Genomic DNA, 22,619 nt, shown 5'->3' with positions numbered 1-22,619 from the left:
CGAAGCTCCAGTAGTCGAGGCCTGTACTTTTGTTGCTGAAGGACCTGAGTTCAGTCCACCTCTGATAACTCGGGTTGTCTGTAGGTGTCATTACACATACACAGTGAGATAGTTAGCTCTTTAGCTACTGGACTAAAATATAACGCTGTTGGTTTTATGGTGCATCAGACAGCACTTCTGCGTCCCCCAGCGCCATTCTTAGGCCTCGGTTCATTGCTAACTCAGAGGGCAGAGCATCGCTTCCTGTATCGCACCAGTACTATTTCCTGTTGTGCTTGTACTTCTCTTGGCAGTGTCCCATCCAAATACTGACCAGACTTAACCCTATGTCATTTGTGAGCTCAGACAGCATGAGATCAGCACAAGGTGACCCAACCTGTTTGGGACAGGTGGTGGGAAAGGGCTTTAATTTAATAAATATTGTTCATGGTTGAGTAAAAAAAAAAAATTCTTTATTTTTCAACAGAAAAATTTCCAGGCTGCAGTTCAATAAGGTGAAGCTGGAAGATGCTGGGGAGTATAGCTGTGAAGCGGAGAATGTTCTAGGGAAAGACACAGCAAAAGGCAGCCTTAATGTGAGAAGTGGTAAGTTGAGACACCAGAGACTGTCAGGAGACAGCTATTGCCTTTCTTACACTGGGACAGCATGTTCTGCACATGATCTGTCTTGTGTATTGTTTAATACTTTCAGGATATCAAGTGAAACAATCTCGGGAGATAAAGAAAAATGCAGCCTAAGCATAAATGTTTATTATCGCCATCTGCCACTGGCAGAGTGGTTGATCTACACTTTAAATAAACTGCAGACTAAATATTATTTAAAAAAAAACAATTGGAGGTGGTGGGTTTATACTTTTTAGAAGCATTTCTGAGAAGCAAAGGAGATGACTAGTTAAGGTATAACTTCTCTATGAGTGAAATGCCGACTGATTTTCATCCAGCAAGGTCCCTCTCCCTGGGAGTCACATGTGGGCTACTGAATGAAGTCTGTGGTTGGGTGTCAAAAGACTTTAAATTTTGTTACAGACTTGGTCATGCCACATGATCCTCCTACTGCTTACTACTACAAATAATAATGCTGCTCAAATATGATTAAGTTGTGTTGCTCACAGCTTTAAATGGGACTATTTTCCGTATTAAGCACTCCTTCGGTAGGGTTTGCAGACTTGGGCCTCTACTTGTAACCTTGGGTAGGCTAATCAATCTCTCTATATGTCTTGATTACCCCATCTGTAAAAATAAAAGGTGCCAATCCAGATCTGTAAAGGCCTCCAGATGCAAAATGCTAGTTGGGTGTTAAGCATTGTGTCTGAAGAGAGCCCTCAGGCTCTGTTATATCTTTTCCATTTAGGAAAAGAATCCAAAGTTAGTTAACTGGACAGCACAGCCCCTTTAAACTGTTTGAACTGCATTCTCAAATCTAGACAGTCATTATGATAGCAACATGTGCATGCGCAACCCGTAATTGCGCCTAGAAATCAGACACAGCGCACATGTATTTTATGGTCTCCACTTAGGCAGGTGTGTTTGGAAAATGTAGTCCTTTTATACGTAACTCTTCTGCCCGTCAGAGTTGGCAGCAACAAGGGCCAGGTTCAGTATCTAGGGGCTCTGTTTTAATAACACAATGCAAAACCGGCTCGAGCCCCCACCCAGTGACCAGGGATAATTACATACCACCCCCCTGAGCGTCTCTGAGACGCAATACTTCCCCTCTCACAAGCACGGAGTCTGAGTGTAGCAAAAGCCTTTTAATAAAGGAGGGAAACAATGCGCCATTATGTTGGGGAAACACCGCAACCAGGATTCATAACCCAAACCGTGAGCAAAAGACCCACCCCCAAAGTCAGTTTGGCAGTGTTCTTTCCCCCTCAGGGTCTTAAGTCCAGCAGTCACCCCACCCACAGTTTTCTGACAGTGGTCAGTGCAGCCCCCCAGAGTTCAGAAGTTCCTCCGCAGAGTTTACCTCCCAGCCTGGGTGATATTTACTGGGTGGAAGTGAGAGGAGGTATGGGGGGGGGGATCTCACGTGCTCCACTGCTCAGGTCGATGGCCGATTGCCACACCTCTCCATGTGACTCTGCTGTAGTCTTCACCGCCTGCTGCTCCTCTCCGCTAGCCGCCTTGCTATCCGCTCTGCTTGCCACCCCGCTATCATTCCATTCACAACACTATCCGCTCACCATGCCACTTCACGAACTGCTCTGCTCCACCAGCCACTCAGCAATATATCTTCAGCCCCTCCGCCCCCCACTACTTAACACAGCACTCAGTGATTTCAGCTTGTAGTAGAGGAGCCTCAGTGCTGGTGCACCGTTGGCCCAAAGTGAATTCAGCTCAGCAGCCTGTAACTAGACTCCAAATAAGCTCTGATATTCCACAGTAGAGAGAGAAGGAGGTGCCAGTGGTGTTTCAGACCCTCAAAAGAGGCCCACACCACCAGATACAAATATCTATCCCCAACCTCTCTCAATTCACTGGGTTTTGGAACCCATATCCCTTATCTAGCGAGTGCTACTTAGTTGATGGTGAGTCCCTCTGTCATAAAACAGTTCCACTGTCCTTGATTCACATAATCAGGGTAACAACACTTTATCCTTCCTGTCCCAATAACAGAGAAACTGGGGATCCCACAGCAGCCAAAGTGACCATTTGGGCTGCTGTGGGCTCATGCTAGGTGGGGTGGGTGTGTCTATGCAAACAAAATCAGCCCTGAAGTTCTTTTCCACAACTCGCCACAATTCACCACCAGATATCAGGGTAGAGCTCATCCTGACTCTGCTTACATATATTTCATCCATCTGAGACTGATAAGTCACTGATGATACTTTCCACTCAATGAGGATGGAGTCCGCCTGTGTGGTTGTACCTCACCTAGCCCACAGAGCGCTGATAGGAATGCCAGTGAAATACAAAGCATAATTATGGCAATTTAATGCTGCTAGTTCCCACAAATTCCGACGGTATCTGCATTATGTAGCATATAAATATTTCTTCAGATGACAGGTAGGGTATGATATGAGAAGTGTGTGTTGGTGGAAAGGACAAAGGGTTTTCATTCATTCCTTGCATAGTTTGGAGGTTGCATCTTAGACCGATGTCCACGATCTCACCTGGAATTTGCAAGGGCTATTCTGGCCACTGAAAACCAGGAATAACAAATGCAAAGTTCTGGTCTCTCAGCCTAATTCTCCGGGCTGTCCCCTTACTGAGTGGGAGTTGTAGATTCCATGGTGATGGAAGCACTAGAAATACAGAAAGACTGACTCAGTCGTACCTACTGTAGAGGTGTTAATCCACCACCAAAGCTTCCTCACAAGCATACCTTTGTGGCATTTAGCTGCATTAACAGTAACATCTTTACTCTTGCTGCTTGCCAGTCATCAGCATCAGTGCAGAATAGCTGATACTTAGTACGAGGCCTAGGGCTCTAATGGTGATCACTCGTGAAAGGTAAATATTAAGGTGGTAATCACTGTATGCAATCACAGTCCACCACTGTTCTGACCTTGTCAGTCTCCTCTTTGAATCCTTTCATTGGCTCCCTGTGCTTCTGCACCAAGTTCAAACTTCTCGTTCTTCCCCACTGCCTGCATCTTTGCTCACCCAGAGTTTCCTGGCTAAGCAGGTACTGCATGCTTCTTCCATTCTCATTTTACTGCCAAATTCTCCCAGCCTGCCCCGTCCAGCTGTCCTTATGCACCAAACAGTGACCCCCTCTTTCTTCAGATCTCTCCTTAAGGAACATGTCTTACGTGATGCCTTTCAGTAGTATGCTTTCCATGATATTTATTGCTCTTTGAGTCTGCATCTTCCTCTGGTGGGTGAACTTCATTGTCTTGTCTATGAATTAAATTGTAAGCTCCTTGGGGCAGGTCCTGTGCGTCTCTTTCAGCATGAGCCTACTGCATAAATCTTTCTTATTCTATAAAGAACATTGATAAACCAGTAAAGAAAGCAGGAAACACAAATACAGCGAAATAGGAAAGAACACATGCATGTCAGAAGTTCACACTGAACAGTGGTGGCTGTACTACATAGACAGTCAAAGAAAACCAGACACAGGTTACCCATGCCCTTTGATTCATTTCATTCAAAATGGACTTCACCTGAGTAAAGCAAAGAAGAGAAAAGGAAGAAATAGGAATAAAACCCCAATCTGTGAGAACACTTGCTACAGAATCTTATGTCTTCTACAAGGAAAATAAATCGCAAAATTCTAGATCTTTTTATAGGTGATAAGACGGATGTCAAGTTAACTGATATGATAAAGGTAAGGTCTGATCCAGAGACCCTTGCATGTGGCAGCTCCATTGTGCAATATAACAGTGTGATACTGCTGTGGGGTTTTTGTTTTGTATTTTTAATTAAAAGGAGAGTTTAGCTCTGGTGAAAGGTACTGGATTGGCACCAGGCACTGAGATTCATAGGGCTGATCCCAGCTGCTGACCTCCTACACAGGGGTGCAGTCAGTGCTTAAGTTGTAATGAAAGAGATACCAGGGCTCAAGCAATGATTTAATTTTAAATTTTAAACTTATGACTTTGAATTGGCAATAATAACACCGTACATTCAGTCCATAACACATTGATTTGAAAGAGCAGCCCACTGTATTGTACTAGTGTTAGATGTTTACAACTTTGTATTCTACATCATATACAAAGTAGTAGCATGTGCAGAAAAAAATTAAAAGCAACCGCAGGGAAAAAAAAGTCTGAATATATTTGCTAGCTACAAACCTCTCCACCTTTGCCCTTGCTCTCTTCCGAGTGTTGTTATACAATGTTATTCTCACACCTCTGCTGTACCCATGCCCCAAACACACACCCATTCTTTGTTCAGTTGAAATTACAGTAACGGTGGTATTATATTGTACTACTACTTAACAATGAGCTATGGTGCTTTACAGTAACAACTTTTAAACGAGTCACTAAATATAGTTAACTATGTCTGCTTTGTTTTCTATATTGTTAAGGAACATTGTTAAGAGCAATGAAAAATTATATTTTAGTCACTTCTTTGGACCGAACAAATATAACCAAATTAAAAAATAAAAAGATTTAAGATCTTTCTTTACCCTAATCCTGCAGTGTTTGGGAGAAGGGGCGTTGGATACAGCCTTGTGCTTTATTTTGCCAGAAAAAACAGCAAGTGTATTTGCACCCGCTACTAGAGCTCTACATGGGACTATTTTTTTAATCCCTGCTCCTGTCCCGCCCTGCAATACCCACTCCTGCATTGTTGGAGGTTTTTCCCACTCAAGCTATTATGGCAGTGGGTCCTGGGGATCCCAGTCCTGCTGCAAGGCACTACTCCCTACCGTTTTTTTTCATCCTCTCCATTTTTCTGCCCTTCTGTGCCCCAGCTTTGCATCCAGGGTGGCTGCACTGCTTGTCCCTCCCTGGTTACGACCCTAATGGGTACAACTGTGTTGAGAATTTTAAGAAAAACATTTCAGAGGAAAAAATAGAGATTTTTTTTCACTTTCCTAACTGATGCAACCAACCCAGGGGTGTGGGGGCTCTGAACTGCCAAGCCCAGAAGTGCCGGGACTCATCCCTGACAAGCCCCAGCACAAATTAAGCACTAGCTGCAGCATTATATGTGGAGACCTGGGACCCACAAAACTTGTAACGAGCCTCCTGGGCCAATGGGACTGTGTCACCCCTTCAGTGTGCACTCTGTCCCCTTCTAGCTATGGCTATGCTACAGGTGGAGGTTGATAAGGCTGCTACAGTCTTGGCTCACAGAGCAGGGTCTTTTAGCTCACGCTCTAGAGGCACGTGCGTTTCGACCCATAAGTCTGAGGTTCAATCCCTGCTGCCCACAACCCAGCCAGGGGACACTATAGTTTTTGCAAAGTAATTTTTACTCCTCCCCACCGACACTTTTTAAAATTTATTTTCTTTTGCGAAAGGTGTCTATTCCAAGTTCTAGGATCCTTTGCTAGGAATTGAATTGGAAATATAATACATAACAAAGGCCAAAAATAAATAAGAGCAAAAAAGAAGGCCCAAACCGATGGCCACTCGTAACTCTCAAAAATGCCAATTTGCAAAAATAAACATCCTACCTCCCCTGTCCTCAATTCTCACTGAACCAAAACCTTCCATCCCCCACATCTGAGCCCTTTATAATGGATGGCCTTTTCAGGGCAACTTGTCCAAGCTACTGCAGACCAGGGAGCAGGGAATTCCAAAGTCCCTCAAGTAGCACATGCCCAGACAGCAGCCCTCTCTCTGATAACACAGGGGGCTCCAGCACAAGTGCTTCTGCCAAGCACAACCACAGCAGGACTGAATGGAACGAGGTCTCTCTCAGCCAAGCAGGCCCATGTAGAACTTTATTGGCTGAGATTAGCCCCTTAAATGCATCCCAGGCAGCCGGTCCATACACAGCACTAGTGAGATATGCTGATGAGGAGCTATTCCACTTCACAAGCGAGCAGCTGTGCTCTGTACCAGCTCCGGTTTCCAAAGAAGTGCACACATCACACAAACCCTCGCCACAGTTAGCACTCATTTTAAACCCTGGTCTCAGCGGAGGAATCTAGGACAGAATATCATCTCCTCTCCATGATACAGGTGGTTCTGGCAAGTCAAGGTCCAGGTGCACTGAGAGAAGTCTCTCACTGCTGTGTCTTGCACTGCACCTGCTCTGTGGGCTAAGGGACTGAATTCTCTAGGGCTGCTTGTTCAGCACTTTCAGCATTAATTACATACACTGAAGGAAATGAAATATGGAAAAGAATTTGTATCTTAGAATAAAAAATATATGAGTTAAATGATGAGTCCATCAAAACTTCTTTCAACAAAAAGTTGGGTTTTTCATTTCCCAGAAAGTGCCTAATTGCCATGAAAATTTTCAGTTTTTCATCAGAAAAAGGAAAAGTCCCACAATAAAAAACTTTCAGATGAAAGTGATTTCCCCCAATTTTTGGCAGTTTTTGGCTGAACATTTTTGATTTTCAGTCAAAAACTTGCAGTTTTCAGTTGCTGAAAGTGAAACATTTTCACTTTTTTGGGGGAACATTAGAATTTTCCAAGCAGCTCCTTCAAGTAATCTACTCTTGACGTGCCAATGGCATAGATTGTAGTGACAAGGCCACATCTAAGAGACAGAAATGCACACCCCCCCTTACCAGATGCATGCGGAGAACCTGAGTTTCAAACCTCTTTTTGCTTTTGTTTGTGTTTTCCTTTAATTGCTCTTTCCCACTGTTCTCTTTCTGTTCACCTTTCAGAGAGGTAAGTGGTGGACATCCCAGTACTGCATCCCCAAGGTGATTTCCCAGAAGTGTCTCCTAGGCCTTGTTGTCCTGCTGGTGTCTCCTTTTCCTTTTGCAAATTTTGAGAGAGATAAGGAGCTGTGCACTGGATAGTGATTGCGCCAGCTGGTGACACCTGTCAAACGTCTTGAGTATAGTGAATAAGGAATGTGCATGCCTAGAATTTTCCAGTATTCCTTACCCATAGAAAATTTCCATACCAAAGCAAACCACTAGTCTATCTAGTCTGATATATCTCCTTGGTTAGTGGCTACTATATTGCACAGAGGAAGGTGAAAAAGCAAACAGTCCGCCATTGTGAAACAGAGAAGTTTCTTCCTGTCTTCTGCAAACTGATCAGTTTAAGCCCTTCAGCATACATGCTGATCATCTATTGCATTACTTTATCTTGCATAGCTACAAATGTTACTTACAGTCATAAAATTATGCTTCCTTTCTTAAACTAAGTCAGTGTTTGTCTCAGTGGCTTCCTGTGGCCCCATCTTTGGTTGCTAGTCACCATTACATCAAAGAAGAATCCATCATTCCACTGTCTCATCTATGTGTCAAATTCAGGGCTGTATATCCATTTCCTCCTGCTGCTTTTTAAACACAGGGATGATAATAGAGTGAAGCTTCTTACATCTGGAGGATTAACAAAGAATTGCACTGTGCTGGGCCACTCCTTAACATACCTGCTTTACCTGATTATTCAAATGAAAACGCGAATAGGCCAACCCCTACAAACACATTTAAAATCCTCCTTGGATATTCTGTAACCAGCAAGTCCCTCAACACCTATTCCAACACATATCCCCAACATAGCTAATCCACCATGATCTTCAGCTGCAAATGGATATTTTGTTCACTGCTTTCTACCTTAATTTCCCCAGGAACAACGAATGCACCACAAGTCTTACCTGCTTCAGAAACTAAATTAGTTGTAATGGAAGACAAGTGTAAGTACCTTCTCCCCAACACCCAGATTCTTTCTCTTTATTTATTTTGCTTTTACAACACATTTCACTTTAATATTTTATCACATGCTGGCATATACTTAATCTCCACTTCTGCTTTAGTTTCCAAGAAAGCCCTTGATCGCTAACTAAATCCTTCAAAGGAAATGTTTGTTTCTGACACCCAAGCTGCAGAGAGAGAGAGGAGCAATTAACGAATGTTGGAATCCTAACTTGTCGATCAGGGTGCTTTAAAAGTTTTAGCCATGCTTTAAGAGATGCAAACTCTTTCAGTGAATAGGTTTTATTTATATAGGTCAGATACATACTTTATTTTCTATTTTCAGTTTGTGTTTTATTTTTCCCCAAGGATAAGTAGGAATATAGGAATACTGGGGGAGGGATAGCTCAGTGGTTTGAGCTTTGGCCTGCTAAACCCAGGGTTGTGCGTTCAATCCTTGAGGGGGCCATTTAGGGATATGGGGCAAAAATTGGGGATTGGTCCTGCTTTGAGCAGGGGGTTGGATTAGATGGCCTCCTGAGGTCCCTTCCAACCCTGATATTCTATGATTCTATGAAAGCAAGAAAAAGTATCTACGTAATACATGCATAGTATGGATAGTAGCAGGCAAATAGAGTTGCACTCCATCACTGCATTTTTATCATACATTTCTAGAAAGCAAGAGCAGATTTACTGAAATATTTAATTTGGCTGAAATGTTTTTATCATTCATTTTTATTAGATTGTTTTTCACAAAAGGAATATAGATCATTAAAAATAGAACTACAAATGCTAGCCACCAAGCAGATATATAAAAGCCTGATGTCTGACAGATATATTTATTATACCGTCAGTTCGTTCAGGAGTATAATGCTGTTTCTATAAATAAGTCCCTCTCCCTTTTCAAAGACACCCAACTAACCTAATACAAACAATACACTGGGCAACCCATAATGATCTCATCTAAGATGGCTTCAATGCTTAGAACTGTAGATCAAACAATTTTAAGATCTTTAGTACATTTCCACTTCTATAGAATAATAATAATAAGTCCTGCAGTTTACAGTGCGGACTGCTGTACCTCTGTGGTGAAGATTTCAGTACTGGGGCCATAATCTTTTTCATTGGGAATACTGATGTGAGGAAAGTCAGTCTCACATTTAAGTTTGCAGGATCAGGGCTTAGTTTCAGCCCTTAAGTCACCTTGTACACCTACCAAATCTTCACGAAATGAAGTACTTTGCACTTGCCTTTAAAGTCATAAAAGTATCTGAGCTTCCTTATGCATCATCCTTTGTATTGCTTATTTCAGGGGTGTATGGAGTTAAGGCTTTTAATCCTAGACACAACAGGACCCAGACACCAAGATGCTATGTTGAAACGATAGATAGAATATGATCGGTCCTATAGGTATATTAAAGATGAATGGCTGGAAAATGTGACATCTGGAATGGTGTGTGTGAGCGAATGAAAAAAGTTATCCTTGAGATATATGAGGCAGTTTGTCTAGTGGCTAGAGCAGGGAACTATAACAGCAGGGTGGATTGATTTAAATCAAATTTTAATAACGATTTAAATCAGCAAGCAGAAAACCTTGATTTGAATAATTAAATTTAATCTTATTTTGCATTTGTAACTTTTGATTTTTTCTAAAGAAAGTTTTATTCTCATTGGCTGGTAACCATTAAAAAAAGTTCATTTGCAACTAAATATAATCTTTACACTAAATTTGGTGGTACTTTGTGCTATCCAGAAGGACACATTATACCTACAAACATTTATTTAAGCAATTATATAGCTTAACTTACATTTATTCAGATTCCTCATTTTTACTTTTTTTATTATGTTGAAAATAGTCAATGACACATTTTGTATTTACTAGATGATGATTTGTGTCAAACTGTGTTGGAAATTGGAATTTAATTAAAAATTTGCAAACAGCATTTTAAAATTTGTTAGCTAAATAAAACTAACAACTGAGCTGGATACATAAGCAAAAGTTTATTAAAACATTTTGCATTTAAAACTGATTTTATTAGACAAATGACGTATTCTCTATAGATAGGGAACTGATCTGATGGTTTCTGGTCACCAAGTCCTTCAAGATTTTAGAACTAGTAGATTTCATCCTCTCACACTTCATAGGAAAACAGGCTTTCCTTCTTTTTCAACTCCCAATTGGTTTTTCAGCTTTAAATGAACTAATCATTGAACCGTACTAGTTCAATAAACTGAAATGGAGAAAATATTCTCTCTGCACCTGCAAAAGAGGCTACTGCTGTCAAAAGCTGGGTGTAGCACTTCAGCAAAGTCTGGCGCCAGTGACTTCTGCTAATTCAGTCCACAGACTTTCTTTAGAACATTGGCAACAAACATGTACCATTTGACTATCATTATTTTTTATTTAATTTTAAAGATTTTAATAGCTTCTAGTAAATTTAGGCCTTAATATGGGTTGTTGTTTAAAATTTAAATAGGTTTGTTTTTAAAAAGAAAATCTATTGAATTGAAACTTAAAAATCCAATTTAAATACAAAAATATTTTTTGTTATCTTAGAAAAACTTTGTTTTAAATCAGTCCTGACTAGGAGTCAGGAGAGCTGGTATTTCCAGCTCTGCCATTTGACTGTTGTGACCCTCTCTGGGCTTCAGTTTCCTCATCTAATAATGCACTTTAAGATGGCTGGAGGAAATAGGGTTACCAACTGTCTAATCGCACATACCCAAACACCTTTGGCCTGCCTCTTCCCCAAGGCCATGCCCTGCCCCACCCCTTTTCTGAGGCCCTTCCCCCACTCACTCCAGCCCCCCTTCCTCAGTCGCTCACTTTTTCCCACCCTCACTCACTTCCACTGGGCTGTGTTTCACTGGGTGAGGGGGTGCGGGCTCTGGGCTGGGCGGTGGGGCCGAGGGGTTTGGAATGTAGGAGGGGGTTCTGGGCTGAGCCTGGGTCAGGGGGTTGAGGTGTGAGAGAGGGGTGAGGGCTCTGGGGGGAGTTTTGGGTGTGGGAGGGGCCTGGGGCAGGGATTTGGGTTGTGGGAGGGAGTTTGGGTGTGGGACCGGGCTCAGGGCTGGGACAGGGGGGCTGGGTTCAGGAGGAGATGAGGGATGGAGTGTGGGCTCTGGGAGGGAGTTTGGGTGTGGGAGGGGGCTCCGGGCTGAGCCTGAGGCAGGGGGTTGGGGTGTGGGAGGGGGTGAGGGCTCTGGGAGGGAGTTTGGGTGCAGGAGAGGGCTCAGGGCTGGGGCAGGGGGTTGGGGTGTGCAGGCTCCAGCCAGGCGGTGGTTACCTTGGGTGGCTCCCAGAAGCAGCGACATATCCAGCAGCAGCCCCTAGGCTCAGGGGTGGCCAGGCAGCTCCATGTGCTACCCCCGCCTGCAGGCACCGCCCCCACAACGCCCATTGGCCGTGGTGCCCCATTCCCAGCCAATGGGAGCTGTGGAGTCAGCGCTCAAGGCGGGGGCAGTGCACAGAGACCCCCTGGCCTCACCTCCACTTAGGGGCCACAGGGACATGCTGGCTGCTTCCGGGAGCCACACGGCATCAGGGCAGATAGGGAGCCTGCCTTAGCCCTGCTACATCACCAGACTTTTAGCCGCCTAAAATCTCCCAGAGATCTCCCAGAATCCAGGAGACTCCCGACCAAACTGGGAGTGTTGGCAACCCTAGGAGGAAAGCATCTATAGAAGCATAAAGTTGTTGGGGTATTATAAGGGTTCAAGAAGATGGATGCTGTAACATAAGAATGGCCATACTGGGTCAGACCAAAGGTCCATCCATCCCAATATCCTGTCTGCTGACAGTGGCCAATGCCAGGTGGCCCAGAGGGAGTGAACCTAACAGGTAATGATCAAGTGATCTCTCTCCTGCCATCCATCTCCACCCTCTGACAAACAGAGGCTAGGGACACCATTCCTTACCCATCCTGGCTAATAGCCATTAATGGACTTAACCTCCATGAATTTATCCAGTTCTCTTTTGAACCCTGTTATAGTCCTAGCCTTCACAACCTCCTCAGGCAAGGAGTTCCACAGATAGACTGTGTGCTGTGTAAAGAAGAACTTCCTTTTATTTGTTTTAAACCTGCTACCCATTAATTTCATTTGGTGGCCCCTAGTTCTTATATTATTGGAATAAGTAAATAACTTTTCCTTATTCACTTTCTCCACACCACTCATGATTTTATATACCTCTATCATATCCCCCCTTAGTCTCCTCTTTTCCAAGCTGAAAAGTCCTAGCTTCTTTAATCTCTCCTCATATGGGACCAATTCCAAACCACTAATCATTTTAGTTGCCCTTTTCTGAACCTTTTCTAATGCCAGTATATCTTTTTTGAGATGAGGAGACCACATCTGTATGCAGTATTCAAGATGTGGGCATACCATGGATTTATATAAGGGCAATAAGATATTCTCTGTCTTATTCTCTGTCCCTTTTTAAATGATTCCTAACATCCTGTTTGGTTTTGCTGTGATGCTGGCAGGTGCTTTTTGGGGCCTGGATGGCAGAGGAGAAAATAAAATCGGAAAACCTTGTGAGCTTCAAGAGATCACTTGAGAGATTCTTCCTGAAGCTTGACAAAAATACAGAATATTGCAGCTGTAAGCCGTTGAAACAGGCAGCCAGGTTATGTGTGTTAAGAAGCCTTAACGGCATAAAATGGAGTGTAGTTGTCTGTTCGGCAGTATCTGTTGTTTCAATTGAAGTGTCCTGAGTTCTGTGGTGGGCGCCTGTACCCACACTACCTATGATCCAGGGGCATGGTTCCCCTGCTTGTGTGCACATACAGGTGCTAGCTCGCTTGGAGCGAGCAGGGCTATAAATAGTGGCGTATCCATAGTGACATGGGTAGCGGTACCGGAGGCAAGGCTGAGCCAGGCCAAATACAAATGCACCTTGAAACCATGGTCCGTACGCAGCGTGGCTCGGCTGCACCTCTGGTGCCACTGCCTGTGCGACTGCACCTTCACTACTATTTATACTCGTGCGAGCTCTCACTGAGCTTCCACAAGAGCGTGTGCACGGGCAGCAGCATCAGGGCCCGAGCTCGTTGTGCAGACGTGTAGCCTGTGTTGCACTGGCGTGTACTTAAATAAACCTGGCTGTCCCTCTGTTGTGCCCTCAAGACCCTTTCACAAACACGATGAGGTCATTTCAGTGAGCAACATTTTACAGAAGATCTAAATGTTGGGATATACCCAGATCAATATAAATTGCAGACACAGAATACTTCCAAAATCAGAAATCGTCCCCATCAACTGTCAGCCTAGTGCAGGTCTGCTCTGACTCGCATGGTTTGATTTAAGAGGGTCCGAAACATTCACAATACTTCGAATAGCAAAACCCCAATGTTAAGGATCAGTTCAGACATTAAAGCGATAGCCTTTTGATGGTATTGCAGTGCCAGTTATAAGACAACCTTAGACTGAGAAGATGGTGAATATCAGCATAGAAACCCATGCTCTGCTACATCATTGTCACTTCATGGACATAAGTGAGTTAATCCAAACTTACACCAGTGTAATTAAGAGGATAATTTGGCCCAGAGACCTCACTGTACTTCATCTCTGATGGAGGGTTGGGCAAACTAGTTTGAAAGGAACCTCAGATTCTGTGTTTTATCAGTAAGTACATTAGGCATATACAGAGCAAGTGATTTGTATACACTCTCAAACCAGCTGAATTCATCTGTCAAACCTAATGTCTAAATATTGAGAGAGTGAAGTGTCTGTAGTCTATGAACCCAGCGTTCAATGTTATTTAAAACAAAAAAAAGTGGTGAAAAGCAGGTCTTAACTGGCACGGTTCTCTTGCTCTGATAAACAGTAGCTGTGGTTCATAAAAAATAAAATACAATTTATAGTCCAAACTGCATTAATTAACCCTTTGGAGACGACAGATATAGCATCTCTATAATCTCCTAAGCATTAATTTGGTTAGCAGCATGCTGAAAATCAGTGGTCATAGGGTTAAATCACATCTGATGTATGAGCTGTAACATTCTTTCTCAAGTTCCTGTGCATGCGGATCCCACTCATGGCTGTGCTCTCACCTGCTGCGCTGGAGCATGGTAGGTTTTTCTTTAGCAGCGTCCCCTAGGGGTTGCACATGTGATCAGCATGCTCTTGCGCACCCCTTCTTAAGAGCATGAAGAGCAGGGAGACCCCAACTGCCAGCCAGTTCTGACAGAGTGTCGGAACTTCTCCGTGTCCCTCTTAGTTAGATGGCTATAGTGTAGGATCGATGGACAGCTAGCTTTCACTTCATTAGATTTTTTTTTGTTTTATGGTCTGCTGGCAAAAAGAAAAAAAAAGTAGGTAGCAGTGGTGGAGGGCTTTTGGGGCTGTTAAGTCTTGGTCCTGCTCAATGGGTTTTAAATCTCCTGTGTCGTATAGAAGGGTAATTATTCCGGGAGAGCCATATAATGTCTATGTGTGAGTTTGTTAGGTATTTGAGAAATACACACTGGAGTCCAGAGTGTCCTCAAGATTTTCCTCATGGAGAAATCCACGAAAGCAGCTTCTGAGAGGGTTCAAAGAGATCTTTCAGATCAGAAGGTACCTTGCCTCAGCAAGCTAAGGTCATTTGGGGAAAAGATTTATTCAATTCCTTTCAGGTGAGTGTCTAGAATTACTGTATCAGGCAATGCTGGCTACATCTAACTACATGCAATGGGACAGAATCACAGACATTTATGATAAACTCCCAGCAGAGTTAGAAGAATCTACTTCCATCTGCTCTGAAGGAATGTTGATAGCAAAAAATCTCTGCAAGCAGCTTTGGACTCAGTGGATGTGATCTGTGGCAACTGAAACTGTTGTCATGAGAAGAGACTCTTGGCTTTCTGTATTGGGCCTGCCTAGGGAGGGCCAGACTATACTACTGGGACCTCCCTTTCAGTGGTCAAGATCTTTTTAGTGCTAAGACAGATGACACATTGCATTCTTTAAAGGACTGTAGAACCACATTAAGGTTGTTTGGTCTCTACACTCTGTCCTTCAGAATAAAGCAGTATACACCTCAAGCTTCTACCAAACAGAGTTCTCAGCCTGCCACTTCAAACTGTTTCTTCCATCAGAGACCTTTTGATCAAGGAAGACAGAGATCAAGATTCCAGAAGAGGAAATTGTTTGATCCATCTAATATCTTGTCACCATCTGCTTATCCTCAAAAGAAGCACTTTTGATGCTATGGTTGAGGATACATATACAATCTACTTGAATTTATTACCCCCCCCCCAACACACGCACACCTTTTTTTTTTTTTTTAAAAAGGATTGAGCTGGAATAACCATGAACCGTGGGTTCTCCTGGTCATCCAGAAGGGTTATATTATAGAATTCCACACCATTCCAGAGATATTTCCAAGAATCTGCCAGTTAATTTCAGATCTGAGGACTCATCCTCAGAACCATGTAAGAGTCTCCCTAAAACTATTAGGCAACATGGCTCTTGTACTTATGTAACCCCTTTCTCCAGGCTCAGAATGAGACCTCTTCCATCCTGGATCAAATGGGTGTTTTGGCTGAGTGTCCACCCTATAGGGATAAGAATAAAGATAGCACAGCCAGTCCATAGAGTCCCTGAACAGAAGCAAAATGTCCTGGGAACTCCATTTCAGACTCTAAATCCTACCAAGGTTCCCATCACCAATATATCCCAACAGGGGTGGGGCGCTCATCTAGATCCATTTCAGATGCATGGTGTTTGGTCTGTAAAGAACTCCTTGATGTACTGGAGCTAAGAGTGATTTGCTTAGCATTCAGATCTTTCCTTCCACTACTACAGGGTCTGTCAGTTCAAGTGCTGTGGACAATTGCACAGTGATTGTCTAATATTAAACAAACAAGGACAGGCAAGATCAGACCCTCTTTATCAAGAAGCCATAATGCTGTGGAAATGGTGCATTTAGTATCACGTCAGTATTGTAGCACTTCATCTACCAGGACAGGACAATGTCTGTGCTTCATCTGGACCCTGCATCTTTGGACTTGTCAGTGTGGAAGATTTTTGGTTAATGCCTAAGTATAAGGAATATTCATTGTAGGTACCAACAGTCTTTTTGCAGAAAGAAAACCTTCTACTAGAAAAAACATACATGGCAAAATGAAAGAGTTTTTTTCAGATGGGGATGAAGACAAGAAGATGTGTTCCTACCTATTCTTCTATTCCACTTGTTCTGGATTACCTTTTACTTAAAACAGTTTAGTTTGTCTTAAGTTGTCTTTAGTTTGTTTTAAGTTCCATGAATGTATATTCATTTAGTATTTTTGGCTTGTCACCCACCGATTACAGGTTTGTCTGTCCTTTCCCATCAAACAGTTGTCAGATTCCTAAAAGGTTTGAATCTCATGTTTTCCCCAGCTAGAAATATACCTCCCTGATGAGACTTGAATTTAGTGCTTTCGGCTCTAAGGGAACTGCCTTTTGAACCATTATCACCTTTTTCTAGTCAACACTTAGCCACTGAAAAGCAGCTTTCATAGGTATTACTTCTGCCTGCAGAGTTAGCAAAATCCAAGCTCTCACCATCTCCTCCCATCCCCACCCTGGTACACTGTTTTTCATACTGACAGAGTCAGATTTAGAGCTCATCCTAAATTCATACCAAAGGTGGTGTCAGACTTCCATATTAACCTGTATATTCAATTACTGGTTTTCTTTCCTAGACCTCATGCATCTGACATGCAGAGTATGAAGTTTTGATTCCGGAGGAGAAAAGCCCTCTTATACCACCTAAAGAGAACGACACCATTTAGGAAGACCCTTAGGTTGTTTGTAGCTTATGATAGCAGAACTAATGGAAGCCCTCTCTTGACTGAAAAACTGTCGAGAGAGGGCTGTATTAGAACTGTTGTGAGCAGTATTAGAGCTGACTATGAGGTCAGTCAACTGAAACTTCCTTTGAACATCTTGGCTCATTTTCCTTCAACAGCATGCTGCAGTAGGGCTCTGTTGATGGAAACACACAGGGCAGCTACTTGGTTACCAGTTCATGCATTTACTAGGCATTACTCACTGGAGGCTTCCTTAAGAGTTAATGCTCTAGTTGGAAGAGCCAGTCCTTCAGTCTTTGTTCAGGGAAACTCTATTTCCCTCCTCCAAAGAGTCGAACAGCTTGCCAATCACCATGAGTGGTATCCACACAGACAGGAACTTGTAGAAGAAAGAGTGGTTACTTGACTTTCCATAACTGTGATCCTTGGGCATTTGGATCCCATGACCCCTGCTCCATGCCCACAGCTCCGAGTCCTATCACTGAGGTTTTGCGTGGTGAAGGATGTGGCTGGCGGTTGGGGTTGCCCCACTCACTATGCTTTCAGGAGCGGAAGCTCGAGAGCACGCAGAGCGCATGTGTGACCCCTAGGGGACATTGCCAGAGAAAAAGCTTCCAAATTCCTGTGCAGAGGGTGTGAGGTATTTGAACATCTCAGATAATCAGTTACTGTAGGTTAAGTAACCATTCTTTTTCCTGCACAATTGGTAGCTACTTTTCCAAGCATATAGTTTGTGTAAGGAGAAGCTGGTAGTACCATGCGTAAGTCAATATGAGAGCAAGCAAACAACTGATTTTTCAATTTGGGGGCCAAACCAAAAATTATGAAAAAAGAATTGATCTGTATCTAACCAAAACTGAATGTTTGTTTTTTCCCCCAGAGGAAATGAAAAATTCAAAAAAGAAAAAAAAAGGGTTAAATTGAAATATTTTGAATGTTGATTCAAATTGATATTTCATTCTCAAATGTTTCAAAATGACATTTTTGAAATTGTTCGTTTTAATATTTTCAAAATGGGATGTTTTGACATTTTTCTTGTAGCCAGAACTATTTGCCGAGTTTGATCCAAATTTGCAAATAGTTTCAGTGCCCCCAAAAGTGCATTTTTTTTTGGCTAATTTACTATTAGCCCCCTCCTGCCCAAAAAAGTTTACCCCTTTCTACTCAGTATTCTTTCTTTAGAGCAGAGACAATTTTTGATTATTCTCTTACACTACATTCAGGAGTAGCAGATTTGGATTCCTAGATAATTCAATAAATAGAGCTCTATTCATATATGTCCAAAATACCACAATTTGAGCTGGGCAGGAAAGGTTTCCCAGCCCACAAATACTTTTGAGAGTTCAAAATTTTTTACCGTCCCCAATTGGGATGAAAACTTGAAATCTCAAAAAATTTCATGAACCAAAAACCAGGTCAATTTTGCATTTCCATTTCAAGGTTTTTTCTTTGTAACAGTTGTCATTCTAATTATTTTCTGACCAGCTCCAGCCATAATGTTCTGTTTGCTACATAATGTTAGTTTTTTTAAATTAAACCCTGAATATCTATATTTGATGATGTTCTTATTGATGGGGCTAATAATAGCACTGGTAAAAGCTGGTCTCTAGCTCTTTCCAAATCTCATCTGAAAATACATCCTTCCTCCCCACTGCCACCTCGTCATTTCCCTCTCCTTTCATTGCTGGCTTTGTATCTAAATAGAGGTTTCTTGGGGCAGATGGGGAGGGTGCTGCCTGCGTTGCTTTGAATCAGATATATTACTGCTGTCAGTCGGCTCTAAGTAGTGGTTTGTGTCCATTTTTGCCTGCATTCGTTCAGATCTCCCCTGCCTGCTGGCGTAGGCGTTCACTTGTATTGATTCTTCATGCTTTCGTTTTACCACTTTTTTCTGTAATTGACATCATGACTCTATGGAGCATTTTGGGACGCAGTTCATATGTGAATGGTGATGCTATATAAACCTTCTCCTATCCCGCTATTTTAACTGAAGCATCCTACCACCTGAATTGCAGCCACTACTGCCATAAATTGTTCCCTCCATTATTCAGACTTCCAGTTATCTGAATGTTTTTGATGTCTCACAAAGCGTTTTGGATAAAGAGGTTTGTACCGTGTACCAAATGAGGGCTTTCTCCTGTGAAGTGAATCAGTGGGAGTTAGGGGTGCTCCGCACCTGGGGGATCGGGCCTGAAAGTTGTATTGTGCTGTATGGCCCATCAGAGTGGAATGGAATGTTCTGAAATTTCCTTTCTGGATCATCTGGTGTAATTTAGAGACTAACCAATTTATTTGAGCAGTATGCATCTGATGAAGTGAGCTGTAGCTCACGAAAGCTTATGTTCAAATAAATTGGTTAGTCTCTAAGGTGCCACAAATACTCCTTTTCTTTTTGCGAATACAGACTAACATGGTTGTTACTCTGAAACCTGGTGTAATTGTGAGGTGTTCAGAACAGAGTGAGGAAAAGAATGTAATTGGGGAAATACTTATGGCTACAAATAATCTAATTTCTGTGTTTGGGACATGTTTCTGCGCTCACTGAAATTAGTGGCAAAACTCCCTTTGAGTTCAATAACTACTCATCAAATGGCCCAAGACAACAGGAGATATAAATATACGTGTCTAATCTAATGTATTTGCTTGTAAATCTGTGAATTATCCTGCCAGGTCAGAGTGTGACAGAAATGTGATTCTCATTTAAGCAGGAGGCTCGGAAGGGACCTGCTCCAACCCCCTGCTCAAAGCAGGACCTAATCCCCAACTAAATCATCCCAGCTAGGGCTTTGTCAAACCTGACCTTAAAAACCTCTAAGGAAGGAGATTCCACCACCTCCCTAGATAACCCATTCCAGTGTTTCACCACCCTCCTAGTGAAAAAGTTTTTCCTAATATCCAACCTAAACCTCCCCCACTGCAACTTGAGACCATTACTCCTTGTCCTATCATCTGGTACCACTGAGAACAATCTAAATCCATTCTCTTTGGAACCCCCTTTCAGATAGTTGAAAGCGGCTATCAAATCCCCCCTCATTCTTCTCTTCTGCAGACTAAATAATCCCAGTTCCCTCAGCCTCTCCTCATAACTCATGTGCTCCAGCCCCTAATCATTTTTGTTGCCCTCTTCTGGACTCTTTCAAATTTTTCCAGATCCTTCTTGTAGTGTGGGGCCCAAAATTGGACATACTACTCCAGATGAGGCCTCAGCAATGCCGGATAGAGGGGAATGATCATGGCCCTCAATCTGCTGGCAATGCTCCTACTTATACAGTCCAAAATGCTGTTAGCTTTCTTGGCAACAAGGGCACACTGTTGACTCATATCCAGCTTCTCATCCACCCTAACCCCTAGGTCCTTTTTGCAGAACTGCTACCTAGCCACTCGGTCCCTAGTCTGTAGCAGTGCATGGGATTCTTCCTTTCTAAGTGCAGGACTCTGCATTTGTCCTTGTTGAAGCTCATCAGATTTCTTTTGGCCCAATCCTCTAATGTGTCGAGGTCCCTCTGTATCCTATCCCTACCCTCCAGCGTATCTACCACGCCTCCCAGTTTAGTGTCATCTGCAAACTTGCTGAGGGTGTAATCCACGCCATTCTCCAGATCATTAATAAAGATATTGAACAAAACCAGCCCGAGGACTGACCCTTGGGTCACTCTGCTTGATATCAGCTGCCAACTAGACATGGAGCCGTTGATCACTACGCATTGAGCCCGACGATCTAGCCAGCTTTCTATCCACCGTATAGTCCATTCATTGAGCCCATACTTCTTTAACTTGCTGGCAAGAATACTGTGGGAGACCGTGTCAAAAGCTTTGCTAAAGTCAAGATATATCATGTCCACTGCTTTCCCTTCATCCACAGAGTCCGTGATCTCGTTATAGAAGGCAATCAGGTTCTCACTGGTTCTCTAGCTCCCAGGCTAATACAGCCTGTGCTGTCTCATGTCACCACACAGGGCTTCCGTAAATCCTGGCCTGGAGGAAGCAGTGGAGGAAGCAGTCAGTTATCTTGTCTTAGAAGGCAATTAGGTTAATCAGGCATGACTTGCCCTTGGTGAATCCATGCTGACTGTTCGTGATGTCTTTCTGCTCCTCAAAGTGCTTCAAAATTGATTCCTTGAGGACCAGCTCCATGATTTTTCCAGGGACTGAGGTAAGGCTGACTGGCCTGTAGTTCCCAGGATCCTCCTTCTTCCCTTTTTTAAAGATGGGCACTACATTAGCCTTTTTCCAGTCATCCGGGTCCTCCCCCGATCGCCATGAGTTTTCAAAGATAATGGCCAATGGCTCGGCAATCACATCCGCCAACTCCTTTAGCACTCTCCGATGCAGTGCATCCGGCCCCATGGACTTGTGCTCATCCAGCTTTTCTAAACAGTCCTGAACACCTTCTTTCTCCACAGAGGGCTGGTCACCTCCTCCCCATGCTGTGCTGCCCAGTGCAGTAGTCTGGGAGCTGACCTTGTTCGTGAAGACAGAGGCAAAAAAAGCATTGAGTACATCTAGCTTTTTCCACATCCTCTGTCACTAGGTTGCCTCCCTCATTCAGTAAGGGGCCCATACTTTCCCTGACCACCTTCTTGTTGCTAACATACCTGTAGAAACCGTTCTTGTTACTCTTAACATCCCTTGTTAGCTGCAACTCCAAGTGTGATTTGGCCTTCCTGATTTCACTCCTGAATGCCCGAGCAATATTTTTATATTCCTCCCTGGTCATTTGTCCAAGCTTCCACTTCTTGTAAGCTTCTTTTTTGTGTTTAAGATCATCAAGGATTTCACGTTAAGCCAAGCTGGTCGCCTGCCATATTTACTATTCTTTCTACACATCAGGATGGTTTGTTCCTGTAACCTCAATAAGGATTCTTTAAAATATCCTACCAACCTAAATTCCCCCTGCATTTTCAGTTGGCAAAGTTATTCTTCACACTGACCACTCAGTTAATTGTTCTGTACTGTGCTGCATGCTGCTGAATAGATGCTACATTTTATGCCAGAAGTGGCTGCATTTCAGAGGTAGATGAATTGGTGCCAGTGAATAGCACTGTGTGTATATCAGTTTTATTGTAAAGCATTTTGGGATCTTTATCATAATGCAAACATAAAACATGATTTTTAAAAAATTAACAAGGCAGTGTTAGAAAAACTACCTAATCATGCATTTTTCAGACAGGAATAGCTCTACTAAAAGATCTGCTTCTTAGGTGCACAATTTGCAGCTTTTAACCGACTATGAAAGATCTGTTTTATTTCTGTTTCATTTTGTTTAAAGAACAGTGTATATTTAAAATCAGATTAAAATCACATGGAATCTATGTTAGAGTCCATGTTGTGCCCTATTCTAAGGGTACTATCTGAATTTTCCATATCTTTTGACCCTTCCTTAATGCTATATATATAAACTCTCTTTTTATATTGAGTGATATATATGCTTTCTACTGTAGGTGGCTATGGATTCTGTGCTCCATTATTATTTCCCTCTCTCCATTCCTTATCCTCTTTGTTTACTATGAAACGCTTACTCCAGAGCATATACTTTCTCTGTATGATTTATGATGTCTGACTTTGCCAAAATAGTGCCATGGAGCTGCTTGCTAATAATTGATAATGACTTGGTTGTG

The 22,619-nt window shown here is 42.8% G+C and overlaps 1 protein-coding gene across 1 annotated transcript in view; it reads left to right on the top strand.

The window, feature by feature from the left end:
• Window positions 1–22,619, top strand: part of NRG2 (neuregulin 2) — a 317,257-nt gene that overhangs the window by 215,976 nt on the left and 78,662 nt on the right. The window contains exon 4 of the mRNA XM_073356050.1: window positions 467–585. Coding sequence (XP_073212151.1) covers window positions 467–585 — 119 coding nt within the window. The remainder of the gene's footprint in view (window positions 1–466; window positions 586–22,619) is intronic.

Source organism: Lepidochelys kempii, chromosome 8 (assembly GCF_965140285.1).
Source record: "Lepidochelys kempii isolate rLepKem1 chromosome 8, rLepKem1.hap1, whole genome shotgun sequence".
In the NCBI taxonomy this organism is placed as follows: domain Eukaryota; kingdom Metazoa; phylum Chordata; order Testudines; family Cheloniidae; genus Lepidochelys; species Lepidochelys kempii.
The sequence above is the reverse complement of the archived record's forward strand: the minus strand, read 5'-3'. Positions and strand labels throughout refer to the sequence as shown.